General features: G+C 46.2%; 1 protein-coding gene across 1 annotated transcript in view; it reads right to left on the bottom strand.

Moving 5' to 3' along the window:
- CSMD2 (CUB and Sushi multiple domains 2) overlaps positions 1–23,137 on the bottom strand; it is a 600,568-nt gene that overhangs the window by 209,212 nt on the left and 368,219 nt on the right. Inside the window, 6 exon segments of the mRNA XM_058718151.1 lie at positions 1,510–1,626; positions 1,834–2,022; positions 2,794–2,981; positions 3,994–4,132; positions 14,215–14,409; positions 18,526–18,852. Coding sequence (XP_058574134.1) covers positions 1,510–1,626; positions 1,834–2,022; positions 2,794–2,981; positions 3,994–4,132; positions 14,215–14,409; positions 18,526–18,852 — 1,155 coding nt within the window.

Raw genomic sequence — 23,137 nt, 5'->3', positions numbered from 1 at the left:
TTGTCCACTTACTATCTGAATTTTTTATGGCTTATTTTTACATAAATCCATTTAAAGTTTTATTTAATCAAATATTATATAGTTTTTGCATTTATGGATTCTGCTTTCAGTGTTACTCTTTATAGTATGTCTCTACCTGAGGTTAGATTTTCATGTTCTTCTAGTACTGGAATTCATGTGGTTAAATGTATGAGGTCTGTTTGCTTCTTTTCTTTTTTTCCCCAAGTGTTTAAGCCTACTGTTTTAAAACCATTTATTAAATAATCCATCCTCTCTTCAATGGATTGGAAATGACACTTTAATTATATACTACAAACTGTCTCTTTCTCACACACACACAGGACTGTGCGTGTGTGTGCGTGCACAAACTCTCTCACACACACACTCACTCACACACATACACAAAGGAATCTACTTCTGGACCTTTATACTCCCCCATTGATATGTGTGTCCACGCCAATACTCATACCACATCATTAAAATTATTTTAGCCGATAACAACACTTTAATATCTGGAAGAGTTACTCTTCTTTTAAAAAATTTTCTTGGCTTTTCTACATGTTAACTCTTCCGGACAGAGGTTCTTATTCAACAGCATGCATCAGAATTACTAGTGAAGTGTTCTAAAATCAAAGATGCTTATTTTCCACCTCCAATGTAGAGAATCAAAATCTCCAGGGTGCAGTCTAAGCATTAATATATTTGCTGAAGTGCAGAAAGGTTAAGAACCATGACTCTGGATGAACTTCAGAATAAGCTCTGAGGGTAGAAGCCATGTCTGCCTGGTTACTGCTTATTCCCAGCCCCAGTGTCTGCAACATGGGTGGCATTCCATCAATATTTGTTGAATCAAAGACTATATTATTTACTGTTTATTTTTAACCAGAACCCCTAAGTTGAACATGGGTTTCCAAAGATCATTCATGGTAGGGAAGTTGAGGTAACACTCCAGCCTGGTGAGGAATATGAAAACATGGCATCTGAGGAACAGTTGAGCTATGTAAGAAAAGGATCACTGGGTCCAGTTTCTGAAGGGGGGACATGGGGAAAGGGAGTAGGTGTATCCTATGTTCCTCTAGGACACAGAACAAGGAAAAATTTTCAGGAATACCTAAAAAGCTATTAGGAGGGGTCAGACCCATCAAAAAATGACAGCAGGTGCCCATCTGCTAAATGGGTTGGCCACCTTCCCACCACTGGGGGTGTTTAGGCAGATGGTGTGGTGCCATCTTGTAGAAAGCAACTCAAGAAGATTCCTGAATTAGGTAGGGTGATCTCTATGATCTCTTCTGGCATGGGGATTTCAGATTCTTAAAAATATTTATTGAATGAATTCTGTTGATTCAAAGAGATATGAAGCTTCTGGGAGTTTCCTTGCTGATGAGAAAAATTCAGACAAGTCCTGTGGTCACTACATAGGGAGATCCCCATGGAGGTCACGTCGACCTGGGGAACATGGAGCCCTGACCAGGTCACATCCCAATACTTGCTATAGGCCTAACCACTCACCCTTGCCATGTGATGTTTCGATAATCCAGGTGCAGTTCAAGTTGTTGGGGTAGAAGTCGGGAAACCCTGGTGACAAGATGGTCCCACTGGAGCCTTGAACGAAGCCACCACAGAGTGCTACGAGAGTGAAGAAGGTGGTCAAAGACTGGAGTGGCTTGGGGAGCACCCCCACCCCAACCAATCTTCCTGCGAACTTGGGAGCCATCTCCTCTCCACCCCCAGCCCTCACTGATGGAGTGGGAGAGTCAGTGCCCCTGCCAGCTCCTTTTTTTCATGGCAGGAAAGGAATCCACTACCTAAGCACCTCCATACAGTGTACCTCACCTTCACAGCTGGGCAGGGCCCGGCTCCACTGGAAGTTAGGCTCACATTCCAGGGGCTCCCCATCACTTAATGTGTAGCCTGAGTCACAGCTGAAGGTCACCAGAGCACCCACATAGAAGTCATTTCCATGGCGCTGCCCATTTACTGGGATCCCTGGATCCAGACAATGGTCTGACTGCAGTGTTATAGCTGGAAAAGAGAGCCCACAGCTGGAACAGACAGCGCACCATCACCATAGAGAGACCCCAGCTGGCTCACAAAGGGAAGGAGGAGAGAGCCCTGATTTACAGAAAGTTGAAGCTGCTATTTCCCCATGCATCAAGCGTGGCTGTCAATATCTGCTGAGAGGGTATTTAAAGACCTATCTGTCAGAGAAAACAAGTTGGTTCTATTATTTGTTCATTCATTCATTCATTCATTCGTTCATTTAATTAACATAAGTTGAGTGTCCACTACGGTTTAGACACCACACTAATCTTAGGGATACAAACATGAGTAAGAAAATGAGGCTTTCCTCATGGCGCTCTCAATCGTGACTTTCTATGTTGGTCTACAAAGAATGGAAGGGACATCCATCTTCTTCAACTGAGGCACCAGAGATGGATGCAGAAGGTGATGAGGGAGGGTGAGGGTGAGCAGGAGATGCCATCACCTTTTAACCTCACGATCCTCAAACACTCTGTCCCCAGAGAGCCCGGCACAGTGGCACCCAACCACCTGCTCGCAGAGGAAGCCTTGTGGTGTGTAGATCATCAGCTTTCATTGTTTCCAAAGGCTCCCCTCTAAGCTCCCATGGGCTCTGACAGAGGCTGAGAGCAAGGGAGTGCCCCCTCCCCTAGGAGCACAGCCTAACAGAAAGCCATGGGGATGGGGCTAAGCTGGAGGCCCGCTGCTGAACAGTCCTGGGTCCTTTCACCCACTGGAGCCCACCTTGTCATCTGCCTCCCTGCCAAGACTCACTTTCATAGCGGAGCTGGAAGCCGATGTCTGAGTGACTCTTGTCGGTAGAGAAGAGGAGGTAGAGGTAGTTGCTGGTGCTGATGAGGAACTGGGGAACCTGGGTCCCATGGTAAACCCCGATCAAGGGCGCTGAGTATGTCCGTCCATCTCGAACTTCCAGAGTATCATAGTTGACCTCGGTTTTAAATCTGCCAAAGATGGAAATGTAGACTTCTTGAGAAACTCGAGGTTTATTAATTTGCAAATGACAAAAGGCCCTGTCTGACCCAGGGCTTCAGAACAATCAGATTTTGGCTGGCTGGGACATTTAAATACAATAGTGATACAGAAGGGCCTTCTCTACTGCATTTAGCCCCTCCCCCTCCTCCCACGGCTAGGCAGCTCTCTTAGTCCTCCTTGTGGCCTGGACCAAGACTACTTATCTTAAGACCTAGAGGTGCAATGACTAGACTCATGGGGGTCAGAAGGATCTAGGCCAGAATTCAGTAAACTATAGCCCAGGGCCAAATCTGTTCTCTAGCCTATTTTTGGACGGCCTAAGACCTAAGAATGGTTTTTAACATTTATATAGAGGTATGTTTTTAAAAAGTAAAAAATATGCAACAGATAACCACAAGTGGCCTACAAAACCTAAAATATTTACTATCGGGCTCTCACGGAAAAGTCTGAGCACTGCCGTTCTAGGCTGGGGATGCTCTGTACAGAAGAAGTTTGTCTTCAAACCTGGGTGACTACTTTCTCTACCCAACGGAAGCACCTGGGGTGGGAGGGGGAAGTGGGGGCATCTGAGCAGGATTTGGGTCAGAGGTCAGGAAGGCTGCCCTCCCATATTGCAAATTTCAGAGTTCTGCTCTTCAGATGCCAATGACTGCTTCAATGACTGGTGGGTCTATCTCCCATTCTCCCTCCTTGGGGGTAAGGGAGCCAGAGAGGCTCTGACATCCCAAGTGATACCCGCACCTTCTGCTCACCCCTCTGGTCATAAACAGCACAAACCCCACTACTGAGGTGGGACCAAGGCCAAGGGCAAAGCCAGTGTGGTCTGTCCCCACTCCCCAGGGCAATTTGCTCCAGTGTTCTCTGGCTTGGCTGACATTTCAGCATCGGTGCTGGTCCTTGTCCCTCAACCCCAGGTGCCCTCCCACACCACTCCTTAGAAGACCCCCTTGCTGCTGCCTCCAAGGTGGTGGGTGCAGGTACCTGTCGAAGGTGATTTTGATGGGGTAGCCTGGCTGGGCTTCGATCACCCAGGCACAGCTCAGAGCATCCTTGTAGAAGCCAGGCCAGCCTGGAGATAGGATGGTGCCACTGGGTGAAGTCAGATGACCACCGCAGGGAGCTGGGGGACAGAAGGGAGAGAAGGAGTTTTCTTGAGGGGACAAGTGAACAAACAGATAAAAACTCTCTCTATAAAACATATCTGCCAACAAGTATTGTTTTTGTTTTTATGGAGACTTACGTAAACTATATAAGCTGTGAGTTCTGTCTATTGGGATCTTTATAGATACGGCCCACTTACATCATTTGGACTTTTATTAAAGGCCGGAGGGGAGAAATAAAAATAATCCTTTAAACAAAGTCCTCTGCCATTCTGGAGGGGCTGAAGTACAGCTGATATTTGGGTCACACTGGTTTTTCACTTTGTTCCTCGCTCAATCAGCAGGCTTGTGGCAAAGGCAGAGACCAGGCAATCTCCTCATGCCTGGCGTGGTCTGGCACTGGGCAATGGGCAGACTCCGATGCTAGGCTTGGAGCACCAGCACAACCTGTTCTACTATAAGCTCCATGAGGGCAGGGACCTTATTAATGGTCTAATACAAGTTGGGATCCCCAGCATTTAGCCTAGAGTTTGGCACACAGTTATCAGTGATTGCTGCTTGAATGAATAAATGAATGGATGGAAGGTTCATGGCAGGTGGCTCCACAAGACACTGCGTGGTCCAGATACGCCTCTGATCCTGCCACGCCTGTTATCTCAGTCCTTTGGTCTCTCTCTGCCCATCCCTCAGCGTCCCGTCCCCATCTGCCTCACCACTGCCTCTCCTGCCTCCAGACTCTTGGTCCTTGTGGTGCTCCTTAGAGCTACTCCAGTCTTCCTCCTTCAGGCACGTGGTCAGCTTTCGTCACCCACCCCTTTTCAAGCTATGCTAGGCCACGCGACTGCTTTGCCCAGTAAAGTGAGGACAGAAGCAGCACGTGTCATGCCCACGGGGAACCTTTAGGAACCGGTGCACGGTTTGCAGTTTCCTGCCTCAGTGACTGTGACAGCGTGTCAAGATCGAAGTCCCTCCAAGCTGGGCCTTTAAGTGACTCTGAGGGGTAGAGCCACTGATGACCAGTGTCAAACATGCAGCTCAGGGGGGCGCCTGGGTGGCGCAGTCGGTTAAGCGTCCGACTTCAGCCAGGTCACGATCTCGCGGTCCGTGAGTTCGAGCCCCGCGTCGGGCTCTGGGCTGATGGCTCAGAGCCTGGAGCCTGTTTCCGATTCTGTGTCTCCCTCTCTCTCTGCCCCTCCCCCGTTCATGCTCTGTCTCTCTCTGTCCCAAAAATAAATAAAAAACGTTGAAAAAAAAAATAAAAAAAAAAACCATGCAGCTCAGGTAGTCTGTGTGAGATAGAAACTCCTGTTTTCAAGCCACTGAGATTTAGAGGTTGTATGTCAGTGCAGTCTAACCTAGCCCACCCAGACTAATACACATGCCTCCCCAGGACTACAACTAACACCCACGCTGTGGCCACTGTCGCCACCACTGCCACTCACGGGCTCACACGGACAGTCACGTTCATTCCTCATAAAACACAAACCCTGTGAGGGTGGCGCTATTATCCTCTGCATTTTACAGCTAAGAGAGGGTTATGGATGTTAAGCAACCAGCCCTGTGTTAGCAAGAACTAGAGCCTGGATTCAGACCTAGGAAGACAGCATAAATCCAGAGATCCTAAGCTAAGCAGGCTCCCAGTTTTTTTTTTATTTTTTTTTTTTAATTTTTTTTTTTCAACGTTTTTAATTTATTTTTGGGACAGAGCGAGACAGAGCATGAATGGGGGAGGGGCAGAGAGAGAGAGGGAGACACAGAATCCGAAGCAGGCTCCAGGCTCCGAGCCATCAGCCCAGAGCCCGACGCGGGGCTCGAACTCACGGACCGCGAGATCGTGACCTGGCTGAAGTCGGACGCTTAACCGACTGCGCCACCCAGGCGCCCCAAGCAGGCTCCCAGTTTTAAAAGAACCTCTGCTTCCTTTGGAATCCCTTGCTATGAAGCTATCAGATGCCAAAAATGCCCTGAACAGGACCAGGAAGGAAATAAAAAGCTATCCACACTTGTATCTCTGCAATATTGTATATGTTTATCTCTAGGTAATCAGTCTCATAAAACATGGTCAAATATACACCTTTCCTTCTCTCAATTCTATAAACTTCTTGGAAACATCTAAAAATAATTGTCAAGAATTCTTCATAGAATGTTACATTAGGAAGTTTAATTAACATGAGATATAATAACAATAATAATCGCACTAGAAGTAGAAACCCATGCCAATGACTTACGATGCTACTTCATGTGTATTATCTCATTGAAAGGCACACGACATTTACACAGTTATTATGCCTATTTTACAGAGGAGAAAACCAAGGCTAAGCAGGCTAAAAGATGAGATCAAGAACTAATGGAGTCAGAGCTGGGATTTCACTTCAAGACCTCTGTCTCTAAATCCCCCTGTGGCACATAATGGTAGACAGCTGTAAGTGGCAGGAATGAGCTCACGGGGATTGAGAGTTTATTGTGTGTCAGGGCTTAACGTGGATTATTCTTGTGACAACTGCAACACTAAAAGACAGATACTACTGTTATCCTCATTTTATAGGTGGGGATTATCACCCCATTTTCAGTTAAGTTGAGGCTTGGAGAAACTTAAGTAGGAATATAGCATTTATACCAAATACCAAGAGAGTAAAGTGCAACATGAGGATTGTCACTTCTTGGGTAATCCCAGTTTTCCGGATCCATCCTTGCACCTCCCTGAACCTGCGAATGTGTTCCCCTGTTTCTCCGATGGACACACGAGACCTTGGAGGTGGAGGGGAGTGGGCCTACTGTTCCATCCCTGGGGTCTCCATGCAGGTATTAGCCTCAGCAGAAGCTGGGACTCTCTCTTGGCTTCAATTCAGCAAGGGCCCCGCCTCTTGGGTTGTGGATTGCAATATCCTCACTTACTCTCCAGAAAGCTGTAGATCACACAGCCACTTCGGGGCACAAATCTCAACAAAACCCTATCTGAAACAGGGAAACCCAAATCCTGCCTTTGCTAGTCACCACTTTGTTTTTCTCCGCTGTGTTGTTTCAGTGCCTTGGCTGGTTCACCTCTTCTGCCCATGTGATGCTCAGATGACCTCTCTATGCATTCAGTCCTTCACACCCGCTGGTTCATTTTCACATGCCAGGGTGACAGGTGCCAGGCACAGAGGAGGCGGGGGAGGGCTCCTGAATGCAATGTGTCTTTAACATTTGAAAAGACGCTCAGTCTCACTCTAACAAAATAGATACTAAAACTACAATGAGAAATGACTTCTCATCCATAAGATAGGCAAAACCTAAATTTAATGACATGTGAGGCTAAGGGAAACCTGGTACTCTAGCACCTTGCTGGTGGAAATGCAAAATAGCACAACCCCCGGGAAGTGAAATTTGGGAATGTCTAGCAAAACTCTTATGTGTTCGCTCTCTGACCCAGCAGTTCTCCTAGAACTCTATCCCAAAGATACACTTGCAAAACTATGATGTGTATACATACAAGGGCTATACAAGGCAGCACTATCTGTGATAGCAAAGGAGTGGAAAGGGCCCAAATGTTCAGAAACGGGGAGCAGACTGAATGAACTGGGGTATCGACAAGATGTACGATGCAGCTGTGAGCAAGCATGAGGAATATTCTATATAATGCCAGGGAGTGGTCCCCAGAATATATTAGCAAGTGAATAAAAAGCAAGATAAAGAGGTAAAAAGTAATTGTATGATTCCATTTAGCTAAGAGAGGGGAGGGACACACACACACACACACACACACACACACACACACACTCACTCATGTTAACAATCGATGAGAGAGTAAGCCAAAAACTCATGATTATCTATGGAGAGGAGGAGGAAAGGGGGTAGAGAAGAAAGGGGCAAAAGCTAGATTTTCTCAGAACATACCTTCTTTTAGGGGTTTAACTTTGGAACTGTGTAACTGTTTTTTCACCACTAAGAAGAAAGACTTAAAGTTGATAAGTGGTTTCTCAAAACTCAACAACAGAGTAAACGAAATGAATACGGTACGGGGTCACTTGCTAGCACCATCACACAGGGAGAAACTAGCGAAAGAGATTTTAGAGCACTGTCCATCCCTAGTAGGATCCCGGAATGAGAGGAATTGCAAGTAAAACAACTTAAACCATCTGCAGTGATCACATTGCTGTTGCCAGTGGTGGTAGTTCAATTCCGAGACTCTTGAGTATGTGTTAGGGAATGAGAAATGACGCTGGTGTTGTAGGGAGCCGGAATTTTCAGCAGGAATGAGAGCAGGTCCTGATATGACATCAAGAAAGTGAAAAAGTAAGTGTTCTTACATCTGAAATGAAACGAGCCCATTATGCATTTTATGTTTAAAAAATGATTCTTTAGCTCTGTTCATTGAAAAGCCTTAGAGACGAGGGCCTACTCAATAGTAATAATTATGCCTGGTGCCCAGACTCTTAAGTATCATTTTCCACTAAAAAAGGGACCAGGGCTCCTTGGAGAAATGGCTGATTCCAGGTCAGGGACAGAAAATGTTCAAGATGAGGTTGGGCCACTTTCAAAAGGCTCCCACTGGCCGACGGGACAATTTGAGCATCGGTTAGAATAATAATTGCAGTGGATTTAAATACATAAAATATGTTCAAATCCACTGGACTGTAATGATATTTTAAAATGTTCAACTTTAGAAGATGTCAGGGAATCAGCTCATTGATATAAAAACTGCTAAAAAAAGGAAAATAATTAAGTTTTTCTCCTGCCTTTCCTTTATGAACTGTACCTCAGGGTAACCAAATAGTTGATGAGGGTGAGTTTTCTTTAAGTATTCCAGCTTATAAAAGATGAAATGATAGCATGTAGGCATTCTGCACTCCCCAGACAAGGGCCACTGATGGCTCCTAACAACCTCAAATGAGAGACAACCAGACATTTGCGCCTCTGATGGTGGCACAGAGCCCTGCCCGTAAAATATTCTGGTCAAAAAATGGAACCTAAATCTGATTAGGTTTGTAAGTCCTACTGCCAACTAAAGGAAATATAAGAGACACAGGACCATGTTAAAGAACCTCCCAGGGACATAATTGTCAAAATTCAGAGTGCAGGAGACACCTCAGGATAAATGACCTGGCTTCTTCAACAAAAAAAATCGCAAGGGGTGGGGGTAGACATCCACAGATTAAGACAGGTAAAACACACATGCTAACTATAATGTATGAACCTAAGGAGGATTCTTATTTTTTAAAAATATTTTAAAAATAAAGTGTTAGAGGGCCGCCGGGGTGGCTCAGTTCATTAAGCGTCCAACTTTGGCTCAGGTCACACGATCTCACGATTTGTGGGTTTGAGCCCCGCATCGGGCTCTGTGCTGACAGCTCAGAGCCTGGAGCCTGCTTCGGATTCTGTGTCTCCATCTCTGTCTCTGCTCCTCCTCTGCTCATGCTCTGTCTCTGTCTCTGTCTCTCTCTCTCAAAAATAAATAAACATTAAAAAATTAAAAATAAAGTGTTAAATAATCATGGAAGTTTGATTGCATTAATTGATTAATAGGGGGCCTTAAACAGGTAGTCATTCAGGCTAAATAAAATCGTCAGGGTGGGGCCCTGATCCAAGAGGACTGGTGTCCTTATAAGAGGAGGAAGAGACACCAGGGATGTGCACACAGAGAAAAGGCCACATGAGGACACAGTGAGAGGGTGGCCACGTGCAAGCCAAGGAAGAAGAGGCTTCAGGGGGAACTAAACCTGCCAGCACCTTGATCTTGGGCTTACGGCTTCAGAACGGAGAGAAAACAAATTTCTGTTGTTTAAGCTGCCCAGGCTGTGGTGTTTTGTTACAATGACATGAGATGACTAATACACTGGGCTTCTGGTGAGGGGCTGGTGGTCCTCACTGAGGGACGGCCCACCTCTCCTGACCTCTGAGGTTAAAGCTGTGCCAGGCAAGGAGCAATCGGGAACAGTGACAGAGCACAAGAGTATGACGAACTAGTCCTCAGGGAGCCTCACAAGGTGCTGGACACCGATCTACATGTGCTGTTTCTTTTCCTGTATGTTTTACCTTCATAGCAACCCATAAGGAGGGTACTGGTATTAGCCTCATTTCAAGGTTGAGGAAACAGTTACAGGGAGGGTAGGTAACTGGTCCAGAAGCACACAGCCAGGAAGTGGCAGAGACAGGATTCAAACCCGGGTGGTCTGGTTCCAGAAATTTTAAGTGGTTGCTGACCAGGTGGGAATGCCCACACTCATACTGCCCTCAGAGGGGTTTTAGGTGACTAGGTGTCGAGCGTGAATGACAAGAAGTAGTGTAAGCCTTGCCCTGTGGTCTGCTAACTCCACCATTTTGTGGCAGAATAAAAGGAGAATGAACTCTGGGGTCAGACAGACCTCATTTGGTGATTAAGAGTGGTGGTTCTGGAATCAAGAGTCCTTGGGTTGGAATCTTGACTCTCCCATTCATTTAGCTGTGTGACCTTGAGCAAGTTACTTAGCTACTCTGTGCTTCAGTTTTTCTCATCTGTGAAATGAGGACACTAACAGGACTTACCTCCTAGGATTGTCATGAGGATTCGATAGGACAATGCATGCAAAGCACTTGGCCTAGTATTTGACACTCAGTAAATGCTCAAATGTTACCGGCCAGGGGGATCTCAGGCAAGTCAATTCACCTCACTGATTTGCAGCTTTCTCGTGCTTACAGCATGATCGCATCTTTCTCACAAGAGTGACCAGAAGATTAAGTGAGATCACGTTAGAGACCCAATAACTCCTCTTACTTCTTCCTCGGAGGCCTAAATGAGCTACAGCTACCACTTTGATTCCTCTTGTGGGAATGGGGAGGACTGGCCTTCTGTCTTTTTTACAGGACTTTTTAATTTTCTGATTATAAAAGTAACACATCTGGCAGACATACAGAGAAAAACAATGTGGACGTGTTTACACCGAACTGTCAAACCATTTTCCTCTAGGGAGTGGGACTGGGAAATGAGAATTTTCACTTTGAACTTTATCTCACGTATTGTTTAAGTTTTTTACAACCACCAAGTATTACTGTAAAAATGAGAATCAATTTATCTCCTTTTTCCCCCCAGTGTATTTCTTATAAGTAGCATATTTTTTTAAGCCCAGTTTGAGATTCTTTGTCTTTTAATAAGGAGTTTAATTACCTTTACTGCCATAACTGATATGTTTGTCTTACAGCTGTCATTTTGTTTTATGCTGTCAATTTCTGATGCTTCCATGTGGTGTCCTGCCTTTTGCAACAGGCAATATGTTTCCTTTTGTTTTATTTTTCTACTGGGATAGGAGTAGAAAAGTTGCTTTTCATCCTATTTGTGGCTACTTTGAAGTCTTTCATAAACAGGGTGGAAATTCTATTCTCTGTAGTGAAATAATTCAAGACAAATACAGAAACAGTGGAGCCAAGAGTCTGGGTTTGAACTCTGGCTCCACTACTTACAAGCTGGGAGGACCCCGGGCAAGTGACTTAACCTCTCTGCACCCCAGTGGGGACAACAATTAAACCTACTTCCTGCCTGAAGCAAGGATGAGATGAGGTGACACCTGTAAAATACTTATCCCCGTGGGGTATGGTTACTTGGTTCTTCCGGAAAAAAGACGAGGAAGAGGTGAATGTGGGGGACAGATAACCGGGCAAGCCTGTGTAGACGCCTTCACTGCCTGGAAGGCTTTTTTAGTACATTTCTGGCTTTAAACATATGGATCCCCTATGTCCTCAGTTCTCTAGATAAGGGGTCAGCAAACTGCAGCCTGGGGGCCAAATCTGGCCCATCCACTTAAGCACTGTCTAAGGCTGTGTCTATGTAATGATGCCAGAGTTGAGTAGAGACCATATGGCCCACAAAACCAAAGATACCTCCTCGCTGGCCCTTTAAGAAAGTTTGCCGACTTGCGTTTTAGAGCAACCAGATGATCACCCTTCTTTCTAAATTTAGGAGAAGACACCATTTTCTCCCTTGTCCCATTATAGCCTCTCAAAAGCTAAGTGGCTCTTAGCATATATTAAAAGATTTTTTAAAAGACCATTAGCTTCTGCATTTAATTGTCCACAAGGTGGGGATACTTAATCAAAAACAAAACTAGAAAAAATGGAAAAGACAAAAGATGCTGATTACAAAGCGGGGTTCTCCTGAGGCTGGGACGTTGAGGGAAAGGAGCCACGGGGAGGCCAGGTCCCAGGGGCTCTTCCACCCCATCTGCTCCACTGGTTTAAGTCTGGGATTGGCCACCTGAGTTGGGGTCCCTCACGTGCCCCTCTGCTATGTCGCTCCCTAGGTCCCCGAAAACCAGTTTGGCAGCAAATGCCCACCACCCTGAGGAAACTGAGCAGGCTCTCCCCGGGCCAAGTTCAGAGTCTCTCCAACGGGCTGCCCCCTATTTCTGGCTGCTTGCTGACCACGAACGCCCGGGTCCCCCATCCTCCCAAGGGAATGGATGAGATAGTTTTAATTTCAAAATTAGGACTGTGCCTATGAAACAGTGAGTCCAATTCTCCCATGCATTCATACGTGGTCTCGAGTATTCCACTGCACTGGTGGAGCTAGGGTCTAGAAGCACCCGATTCAGGAGGGTGGGCAAGGAAGTGGATTCTGCCTCCTCCGAGGGGGCCAGCTCCACTGAGACCAAGTTGCCACAGGCTTTTGGGACCCTGGGAGACTGGGCTTCTGCCCGGAAGAGAATCTAGGTGGGGAGACAGGACCAAAGGCCACGGAACTGGTAAAGAAAAATGATATGGTGTTGAGACCAAGTGTCCAATAGAGTGGTCCAGCAGTGGCCCAAGGCAAACAAAAGGAATTAGGAAAAAGGGGGGAGACAGCGGGGAAGAGTGAGAGACAGCGGAGAAGATGCCTCGGATGAGATGGGCCAAGACGAGGACAACCAAAGAAGTCAGAGGACAGAATGAGGGAGAATAAGGGGCAATCTCACGGAGCTTACAAACCAGTGACAGAACAGCTAACAGTTTGGGGTACTTACTTTATGGCAGGAACTACCCTTTATATATGTATCTTATTATTATCCCCTCCCTTCTGTTTTTGCTGGAAGAAGCAGAGGCTAAGAGGGAAAAGGTGATTTGCCAGGATTCCAGCCTACACCCCAAGGACTCGAAAGCCCACTGTAAACCCAGACCCTCTGCCACAAGCACTGAGCGGTCAGCGGTCTCTCCTGTCCTCTCCCCTCCCCCACCCGTCACCTCTGGGGCAGTGCTTTCTCTAAGGCCCCCTTTTGTTCTCCTGTTCTTCCCACCTGCTGGCCAGGGTGCTCAGATTTGGGCCTGGGGACTGGGTACGTAAAGAGGTCAGTTAGGTCTCCAACTCTGTCCACCACATGAAATGACAGGAAGAAGCTTTCTGCTCCCGAAAGGAGAGGACTACAAGCCCCTACCTCCATGGCCCCCGTCGAGGGGGGCCTCCAAGGGGCCCATGGATACTCACCTTTCATCCATCATTATCAGGGGCCTGTTCTGTGCCAGGCACTGTGTTTGGTATGCACATCTGATACGATTCCTGCCCTCGAGAAGCTTAATCTGTGTTTTAAATGCCTGCAGCTTGGTAGACCAGATGGCTGGTCTCTGCAACTAAGTCAAAACCTGTTCTGTGCGGCGAGGCAGGATCGAGGGGATGCCACAGTAACCCCGTGCTTGCTTCCAGCTGTGTTCCTTCTGGCTGGTCTGCCCGTAGCCTTCTGAAGGCTGACCCCAAGGGTACGAAAGCAGCATTTAACAGGAGCACAAAGGCCAGGGCTGAGAGATGTCCCGGGGAACCGGGGAAGATGAGCACGTGGAGGAGAGAGAGGCAAGCAGCCGGAAAGACCCAAAGTTCCATGGCATTGCCAATGCTTTGGGCTCATGGAGCTCCCCTGGGCAGGAGCTGGAAGCAGGGCTCCTAAGAGCTGTGGTACTGAGAGAGCTCCCAGTTGAAAGAAGAAGTGTTTTTGATGTCTGAACATCTGATCCCAGAATTTCTCCAGTTTAATCTCTGGTTACAATTCAAATTTCTACACGAAGTAGTTCTGTAAAGCCCCTGCCCATCCCAGTGTGAGGGTGAGAGGGTGGCCTGGGTCCTGAAAGAAGAGGAAGGACCCTCTCTGGCTGACAGCCACAGTCCCCAGCCCTGGCAGGCACATACCTTCACATCGCAGCACGGCGCTGTTCCAGACCACGCTGCCCTCCTTCAGGATGCAGGTGATGGTCTCCGAGCCCTGAGTCCCGAGGAAGCCTTCGTCACAGAGGAAGGAGATGGAGCTTCCCAGCTGGAGGCTGTCACCAAACCGTTTGCCATTTACCGGAACACCAGGATCTGGGCACTCGTTGTGTCGGAAGGCTGTGGGGACGGGGGTCAAGGACGTGATTTGGTAGAGCTGGTGTGCAGAGGGACCCCCAAAGAAAACAAGCTCCATTATGATAGTCAACCCTAGACCTCCACCACTTCCACGAGAACCTGCCACGCTGGAGAGAGAGCCAGACGCTCTAGAGGCAGGTACCCCAGAACCAATGAGCCACACTGGGCATGAAGTGGGTGGTTGTTAGACTTGATCTCCTGCCTTCCTGAGCACTGAATCCAATTTCATCCTAAGAAACATATATCGATCAGGCAGTGGATTAAGTATTTCTCATGTAGTTCATTTACATCATATGATTCCGGGAAGTAGACACGACCACCCCAGTTTACAAATGAGGAAACTGAGGTTCATCGTGGCTTAGGAGCAGGGCTGCCTCCTCCTGTCACGTTCATTCGATGCGTCCCTAACTTCAGACGGTATGAGATCATTTATGTTGCAGATGAGCTGGACTCCAAGTCCTGTGACACTAAGAGACACTAAGCATTATAAAGTAGGTGCCCTGGACTCAACCCTGTCTGAAGCCATTTCCTTCATTTCCTTGTGTGTTGTCAGGCTGCCTCTCACTCTGTCTGGGTAACTGATACCGCAGCGGGGATGGGGCAGAGGAAAGAGAGAACTTGCCGGTTTGATTGAGCTTTGCTTCTTGTTAGTTACATGGGTCTGGGCAACTTACATAATCTAGCTGAACCTTCATTTCCTGACCTATAAAATGGAGACAGTAATACACTGGCAGGGTCATTCTGGGATAGAAATAATAGGGAAGTTGGTATGAATTTGAAAGTGGAGAATGTTCGGGACTGCACCTGACAGATGGTAAGTACTCCCTGAGTATGAGTCCCCTTCCTTCTTCCCCACTGGGTCTCCACTGAGTTTGTTCCCAGCCTGCCTTGATTAGGGGTGCCGTGGTTCTCATACTCAGGTCTCTGAGCCACACCCCATCTGCATCCCTGCTGTTGTGAGCGTGGCGCTTTCCAGGCGAGACCAGGCTCCATGGCGGCGCAGGCACATGCCCCCTTAAATCAAGAACTCAATCTGCAAGCCTCTGAAATTCCCTAGTGATTGAAACATTTGCACAACCAGAAACAGAAGGGCCCCGGGGGCTGCGGGATCTTGCTGGAGGCAAGAGACCTGAAAAGCTAGGGATCCTTCCTACTGATGGGGAGCTGCGGGAGCAAGCGATGTGGAGACGACTGTGATGATCCCTTGCAGCCTCGCGGATGCCCCAACACTCTTCCCACTGAATTGCTAAGCCCAGCTCAGCCCAGACTTAGTCTCTCCACCTTCCTTCATTAGCAACGGTGACTGTGAGGTTGCTTTGACATTTAGAAAGATGGTGTGGGAAGAAGAGTGGTGCTCGGGGCCCAGAAGTCTGGACACACATGTCTCTTCAAAACCCAATCAGTCACACGTGCGCACGCTCACATGTGCACGCACACAGGGACGCACACATGCAGGGATATGAAGCTACTTCCAACATCTGGGCCCAAAGGTTCTAAGTGAAGGATTTACATACTGTTCAGTTCTACCTGTGCACTTTTTCAAGCCTCAGTTTCCTGGCATGTAGAAGGGGTAGAAAGAGCTTAGCTACTGAAGTTTCTGCTGAGCAGCTGCTGGTGATGGCCACGGAGGCACTCACACAGCAGGTGCTCAGGAGACAGCAGCTACCGTCTTCATTGTTCAAAATGCCCCACAGAAGGATTAGCTCTGAGGAGCGCTGGGGATGAAAATGGGATCACTGATCCTTGTTACCGGATCAAGCTTCAAGTCAGCACAAGGGGAACCTCCCAGGGTTCTCTTGCTATGGGGAAGCTACCTGGGAGGTGAGCTCCCTGACACTGGGCAGATTAAAGCTCAGCCTAGATGATCATCATCTGCATGTGACCGAGGAGCTTGATGTCCGAGTCCCCAAACACTTGTCCATGGACTACTGTTGCACCAGCTACAGCAGAATCACTTCAGAAGCCTGTAAAAATGTAGATTATGGGGCTTCGTCCCCTTAGGGATTCTGATTCAGCAATGGGGCCTGGATTTAAAACAATTACTTCTATTTATCCATCCAACTATCTGTATAAATGCACAGAAAAATATCTGATGTCTGCAATAATATTTGCTGGCAAGAGTCATTTCTGGGTGGGGGGGATTTTAGGGTCGTAGTTAGTACTTTCTCTTTGATGTGCCCCATTTGTTGAGTATTTATGTGTTAGATGCATGTCATTTTTCTAGTGGTAGAGAAGCCTTGGAGAGGAATGCTAGGTAATAGCTCGATCCTCACTTAGGTCAGATCCGCTGCCTTTTGCCTCTCCCCCCACCCCTGGGGACTTAGCATGTGCTGCTTTTTGGAAAGAGGGCACTTCCTAGGTTTAGCTAGGAGACTCAGTAGCCAGTTTGTCCCAGGCTCCCCATTGATGTCTGCACCTGCTGAACCTGCGGAGTTTCCAGCCCTCACCATGCTGCAAAGTGGGCTCCCTGGCATACCTCTTACCCTTCTTTCTACTCCTACCAGGGAGAGAAAAAGGGCATTACTCACTCATGGATCTCTCCATTTAGTAAATATTTACTGATTCTTACCAGGTGCAGACCCTGTGCTGGGCAGAGAGGATAGGAAGATATGCGTGCATACCCGTACCTTTCCAGAGCTCACTATCTCATGGTAAAGCAAGGATGAGGGTAGATAAGCTAGAAGCTAGAGCGGCAGTGCTAGACTGGGAAGACTGAGGAAGACAGACTGGGTTCTGCTTCCTCCTGCCTGTGGATGGTGGGAAGATCTCCAGATCCCTGGAGGAGGCATGCCCTGAGAAGACTGATTGTTTCTAGCAAGTTTACTATCCTGAAGAAGGTGCTGAAGGGAACATCAGGAAAGGGCTTTAGCTTGGGTAGTTCCTTAGAATCTGAGGTCCCCAATGGTCCACCATTTGGCACCTGCTGTCTTCAGCTCAACTAGACCCCAGGGACAGGCGGGACAAGGAAGCAAGACCTCTATGCCAAGGAGTGGGGTGGGGGCTAGGAGATCAGTTCTGTCAAAAAGTACCAGACTGGGGCGCCTGGGTGGCTCAGTCAGTTCAGCGTCTGACTCGATTTTGGCTCAGCTCATGATCTCACAGTGATGAGCTCAAGCCCCTTAACGGGTTGTGAGCTGAGCACGGAGCCTGCTTAAGATTCTCTCTCTCTTCCTCTGCCCCTACCCCACTCTCTCTTAAAAAAAAGTACCAGACTATGTGAATGTTTGTGTGCATAGAGTGAAGTGTGAATTGGGGGCTTGCATTTCACAAGAAGCCTCTGGAAGAGGTTAATTGCTCAGGCAGACCCAGCTTCAGCCCCACTTGACTGTTTGCCATTAGCTAAGTTCTCTGGGTCTACAGTAAACTCATTATGACCTGATAAGCACTTGTTGCTATCACTGGCAGCTTGCTATTTCCATCCCACCCTGACTATCACCCCAGGAGGCACAGACATGGAAAGAATTACCCCTTAGCTTCAAGCTGCTTCTAGAGAAGGGGCCCAGTATGAAAACTGGAGGTGATAACTTTTGGACTGTGGGCCTGAGAGGGGCAATGAGGAAATGTCCCCAAAACAAGGCTAAGAAAGCTCAGTTCCAAGCAGAAACACTGCTTAGGACCATTGTTTCTGATTTGACTATGGGGGTGGGAACTGGGCAAAGTGTGGTGCAAGAGCCCCACTGGGGCTCCCTGAAGTCAACAGTAAGCAGGTGTTCAAGGACAGGGAGGGGCACAATGGAGTGGGATGGGCAACGATGTACGGCTGACACAGGCTTCATCTCCCTTGGGCTCTTCCTGGTTCTAATTGGGCCTTCTAGGAGGGGGAGGCGAATAGGGAAAAATGAGGTTCCAGCCTTGTTATACATTACATATGGCGCCTATAGGAAATAGATGCTCAAAAGAGAGCCACGTGGTAGGAAAGAGCACCCTGGCCAGCAGCCTGCACTTTCTGCTTTTCCTGGCCTTGCCGGAGCACCATGCCGGGGCACTGCAGCCCTGCAAAGCCCTTGGAGCTGGCCCACCCATGTCAATGCTCCTCCATGGGGGCACCCTGGACCAGGCCCAGAGGCTGATGTGCAGAAGGACCGAGTGGGGACTCACTGGTGAAAGTGATGTTGAAACCCCTCTTCCCTGTGGAGTGGTCAGTCTGGAACTCGAGACGGGCCACGTGGCCACTGCTTGTGATGGAAGAGGGGAGCTGGTTTCCTGAGAAGGTGCCCAGGACTGGGGCCTCGGCTGTGGCCCCATCCTTGATGACCAGGAAGTCGAACTGAGGTTCTACATCGATGTCGTTGAAAGCCAGGTGGATGCGGCTCTCAGGCCGGGCCAGGATGAGCCAGACACAGTGGAGGTGGTTGCCGTAGTCCTCTGGGTAGTTGGGCGACAGGACGACCCCAGAGGGGCTGGTGAAGTTGAAGAAGCAAGAAACTGTAAGAGAAGAGCAGTGGAGGTCAGTGAGCATCCCTGCACTCTGCCTGGGCTACTGAGGGTTGGCACAGGGAACATTTCTTTAGCCTAAAGAGCCGCAGAAAGAAATGACGACACAGGGTTGGGCCAGACTGGCTGGGCTCTGAGCTCTAGGAGGGAGACACGTTGGCTCCATGCTCGGTATGGTGCTGGGAAGGGCCCCTCTGGCAAACCACAGACATGGTGAGTTGGTCTACTCTTGGCCCCTCTCCCCCTTACAGCGTGCTCATCCCAGGAAGTGTCTGTAAGCTCCTGGTCCCTTGTATCGGGGAAAAACCATCTTTCAAGCTTAAGTAGGGTCACAGAGCCCAGCTTCTCCTAGCTGGTGGTGATCCGTTGGCTGGTAACCAGGATCTGGGTATGCCAAGTCCATTTCTCCTCTTTAAACACTTGTGGTGGGAAAATAATAGGTATGCCCTGGGGATTCTGGCAACCTCGAAGTTACATATGTATGCTAAGGAGGTGCTGGGTAAACATTGTCTCTCAGAGACCAGAGCTTTGGAAGAAACCTGGGGCAGGGGTCATGGTGCCTCATCTGGATGCCTTGCCCTCTTCCTGTCCTCTCTCCTACTTTACCCTATGGACACACTCTTCTGAAAATCCTTATTTTCAACCCTTTTCATGCCAGTGACTAACAGACCCTGGAACAAGGCTGAGGCAAGGGAAATGCTATAAATGGAAAAACAAACAAGCGAACATTAAACCAAAATTAAAAAGGAAAATAATACAATGAAAAAAATTGCAACAGATATGCCAAAGGGTAAATATCAATATTAAATTCGAGTCTCCGTAATTGTATAAGAACATCACAAAGATGAGCAAAGAATATGCTCACAGGATTCATAGGAGAAAAAATAGAATTAATATGAAAACACAGTCCATTTCACAAGTAAAAAAATAAAGAAAAAATATACAGCCCAATATTGTTAAGGCTTTGTGGAAACTCATGTGTATTTATTGCCAGTTGCAGAGTAAAGTTGATATAATCCTTTCGGAAGGGAGTATATGAATTCTTATCAACAGCCACAAAACTATTCAAATATTCTGACTCAGTAATCTCTAGGAATCAATTTAAAAGAAAAAGAGCCACATGGACAAAGATGTTTATAGTGACATAATTTTATTACAGAGAAAAAATGTGAGCAACCTATATACGAGCCTAATAATAGGTGGTAAATTATAGCCTTTAATGTGATGCTGTTTGAGCGAAATCATTAAAGTGATAAATACGACCCTGTAGAAAGAAGAACGTTAAGCATCAATTTAAGTAAAACAGTAGATCATAAAATTATATGTATACTTCTGATTATAGCTATTACATATTTATTTACATGTGGATAAAGACTGGACATGAGCCCCCGAATAAAAATTGTTTCCGAGTAATAGGTTTTGGGGTAATACTTTTTCAAAATGAAAACAATATTTAATTTTCCTGACTGCAAAAAATGAGATAGGCTTATACTAAAAATTTTTTAATGTAAAAGTATAAAGAGGGTAGGAAATAATATGGACAAACATCTGAATCTCTTTATAACATTTATGTTGATGTTTGGTGTTCATAATACAGAAACTTCGGTAAGCATAGTATTTGGCTTATTAATTATAATGAAGCTCAGGTGAAAAATAATAATGAAGTCATGCTTGCAAAACAAACACGCAAAACAAAGGAACCGGTCACTCTTTATGTTGAGTTTCTCCTTTCTTCCCCTGACTCTATCAGTCTTCCCCTTTTCTATGTTAGGTATTTCTTTTCCAACCTGCTACTCAAAGCCCTTCCATCCAGTTCTGCAGAGTGAACCTGGTCCCTAAGACACATTCAGTCTCACCCTTGTAATCTCTGTGTTTTAGAGGTATAGAAAGAGTCTGAGCCAAGGGGAGAGCTGGACATGAAAATGCTTTTAGGCAACACAATATATAATTAATAGTGATTATTATAATATATTAATGGCGGTTACTAACTGCAGGCATTGTTCTGAGCACTGTCATCAATTACTCAATTTAGCTGTCACAATAACACTATTTGGTAGGTAGCCCATTTTAAAGATGAAGACACTGAGGCACATAGACGTTAAGTAATTTGCCAGGGTTGCTCGGCCAGTAAGTTGTAACAAACATTAAGTTCAAAGCCATCTGACTCCAGGAGCCAAGCTCATAGCCACCCCTCAACATCTTCCAGTTTGAGAATAGTACTGCCCACTGGGCCTAATAGAGTCCTTGGGAGTGTTCTCAAAATTTGCTGAATATCAGTCTATCAGTCCTAATGACTACATTAGCATTGAAGTGGGGGGCCTCTAGGCTGGCCATGGATGCCCCCCCCAAATCCATGCCATCTCCAGCTGCAAGCATAATGCCAATTGTGAGGAATCTTAACCCAACAAGGCCAACGATCTTGAAGACAAGGGGAAAAATCATGAGCCCTGCCTACCAGGAGAACCATACCAGAGTGGACTGGAGGCAAAGAGAAGTGCTATGATTTCAGAGGGAAGACCATCACGGAAGCATGTGCACAAATGGGTTTGTTGCACAGGAGAATTTAATGAACATCATCTGAGTCCCCCACCCCCACTCCATCACTCTGTCACATTATTCTTTTTTCTTTATACCCTTTTTTTCTGGGTTGCCATCCTGCAAAGCTCCAGGGGCACCATTTTGGCCAGATATATATGGTAGCTTTACCTATCACTCTCTAAAATTATCTTGTTTACTCATTTGTTTATGGTCCATCCCTCCCTCTCCCCAACACATGCACATATGCTCCATGACAGTAGAAATCTTGTCTTTTTGATGCCTCTGGGTCCCTAATGTCTCCCACTGTGCATGGTGCACTCATGGTGGGTGCTCAATCAACACTTGCTGAATGAATCAATGAGTATAGTTGACCCCTGAACAGCACAGGTTTGAACTACACATATCCACTTACATGTCAAAAAAGATTTTTTTTGGATAAATACAGCACAGTACTGTAAATGTATTTTCTATTCCTTATGACTTTCTTAATAACATTTGCTTTTCTCTAGCTTACTTTATTGTAAGGATACAATATATAATACACATACCATACAAAATATGTGTTAATCAACTGTTTATGTTATCAGTAAGGCTTTTGGTCAGCAGTTGGCTATTAGTAGTTCAGTTTTTAAGGAGTTAAAAGTTATATGTGGATTTTTTTGACTGTACAGGGTTTGGGGGGCAGGTTGGCGCCCCTACCCCCCATGTCATTCAAGGGTTAACTGTATTTAACGTTTGATACCATCTGAAAAGATGGGACATGAATACGTGTGCCTCACTTCCTCATTCCGTTCCAACCCCAAAGCAACAGAATTGACCAAAGTCTGAAAAACAGGTGGATACCTGAGTCAGCTCTGGAAAAAATACTGTGCCATCACCCTTAATGCATTTCTCATAGACACAGTACAGATTTGTTCCTAAATAACTTAGAGTAGAAAAGAGAGTGACCCAGCCAAGTTGCTAAACAGCAAAGCCAGTAGAAACTGCTCCCAATGTCAAAGGCCATAAAAAGTATATTATGCACATAACCTTCATTAAAAAAAACACTCAAAGATGTTTTCTACACAACTGAGAGATGAATCAAAATGAAGAACTCAAATGGGAAGTTATGGTTAATATAAAATGAAAAAGATTAGTAAGAAGCAAATAAAACATATAGTAAAGAATCTAAATAATTTCTATAAACACAGTTCTAAAACAGAATGCAAGTGTAACAAATATTCCTTTGAAGAGAAGATAAAAGATATCACTCCTGCCTAAACCCCAGGGTAAACACTGCAGATGACACTGATATAAAGCGTAAAGTTGGAGCAAGGAGATATGTTAATTTCCTCATCTTGCAAGAAACTCTGTTATATAGTTTCTGTGGTTAATTAGAGAAATATAGGTTAGAGCATGTTTTTAAAGATGTTAAGAGTAATTAGTAATAGACTATAAAGTAGCTTATCTTCAAAATTACCAAAGGGGAAAAAGGAAAGCAGTCAATTTAGCAAAAAATGGAATTCAAAGGAAAGCAACAAGGAAGTATAAAGAGGGGAAATGTAAAGTAAATGCTAAAAAAAAAAAAAAAGACAAGAGACAAAAATTATTTATGGCAGTACATGTATACAGGTTAATCTATCCCAGTAAATTATAATCCTCATTTTGGAATAACATACATAGCTTCCACAAAGGGACTCAGAGGTTAAAAAGAAAGGGGCCAAGACAGCTCAGACTTCACATTAGAAGAATATTAGAA

The sequence above is a fragment of the Neofelis nebulosa genome, chromosome 2, assembly GCF_028018385.1.
Source record: "Neofelis nebulosa isolate mNeoNeb1 chromosome 2, mNeoNeb1.pri, whole genome shotgun sequence".
Classification (NCBI taxonomy): domain Eukaryota; kingdom Metazoa; phylum Chordata; class Mammalia; order Carnivora; family Felidae; genus Neofelis; species Neofelis nebulosa.
This window is presented reverse-complemented; position numbering and strand designations above follow the sequence as displayed.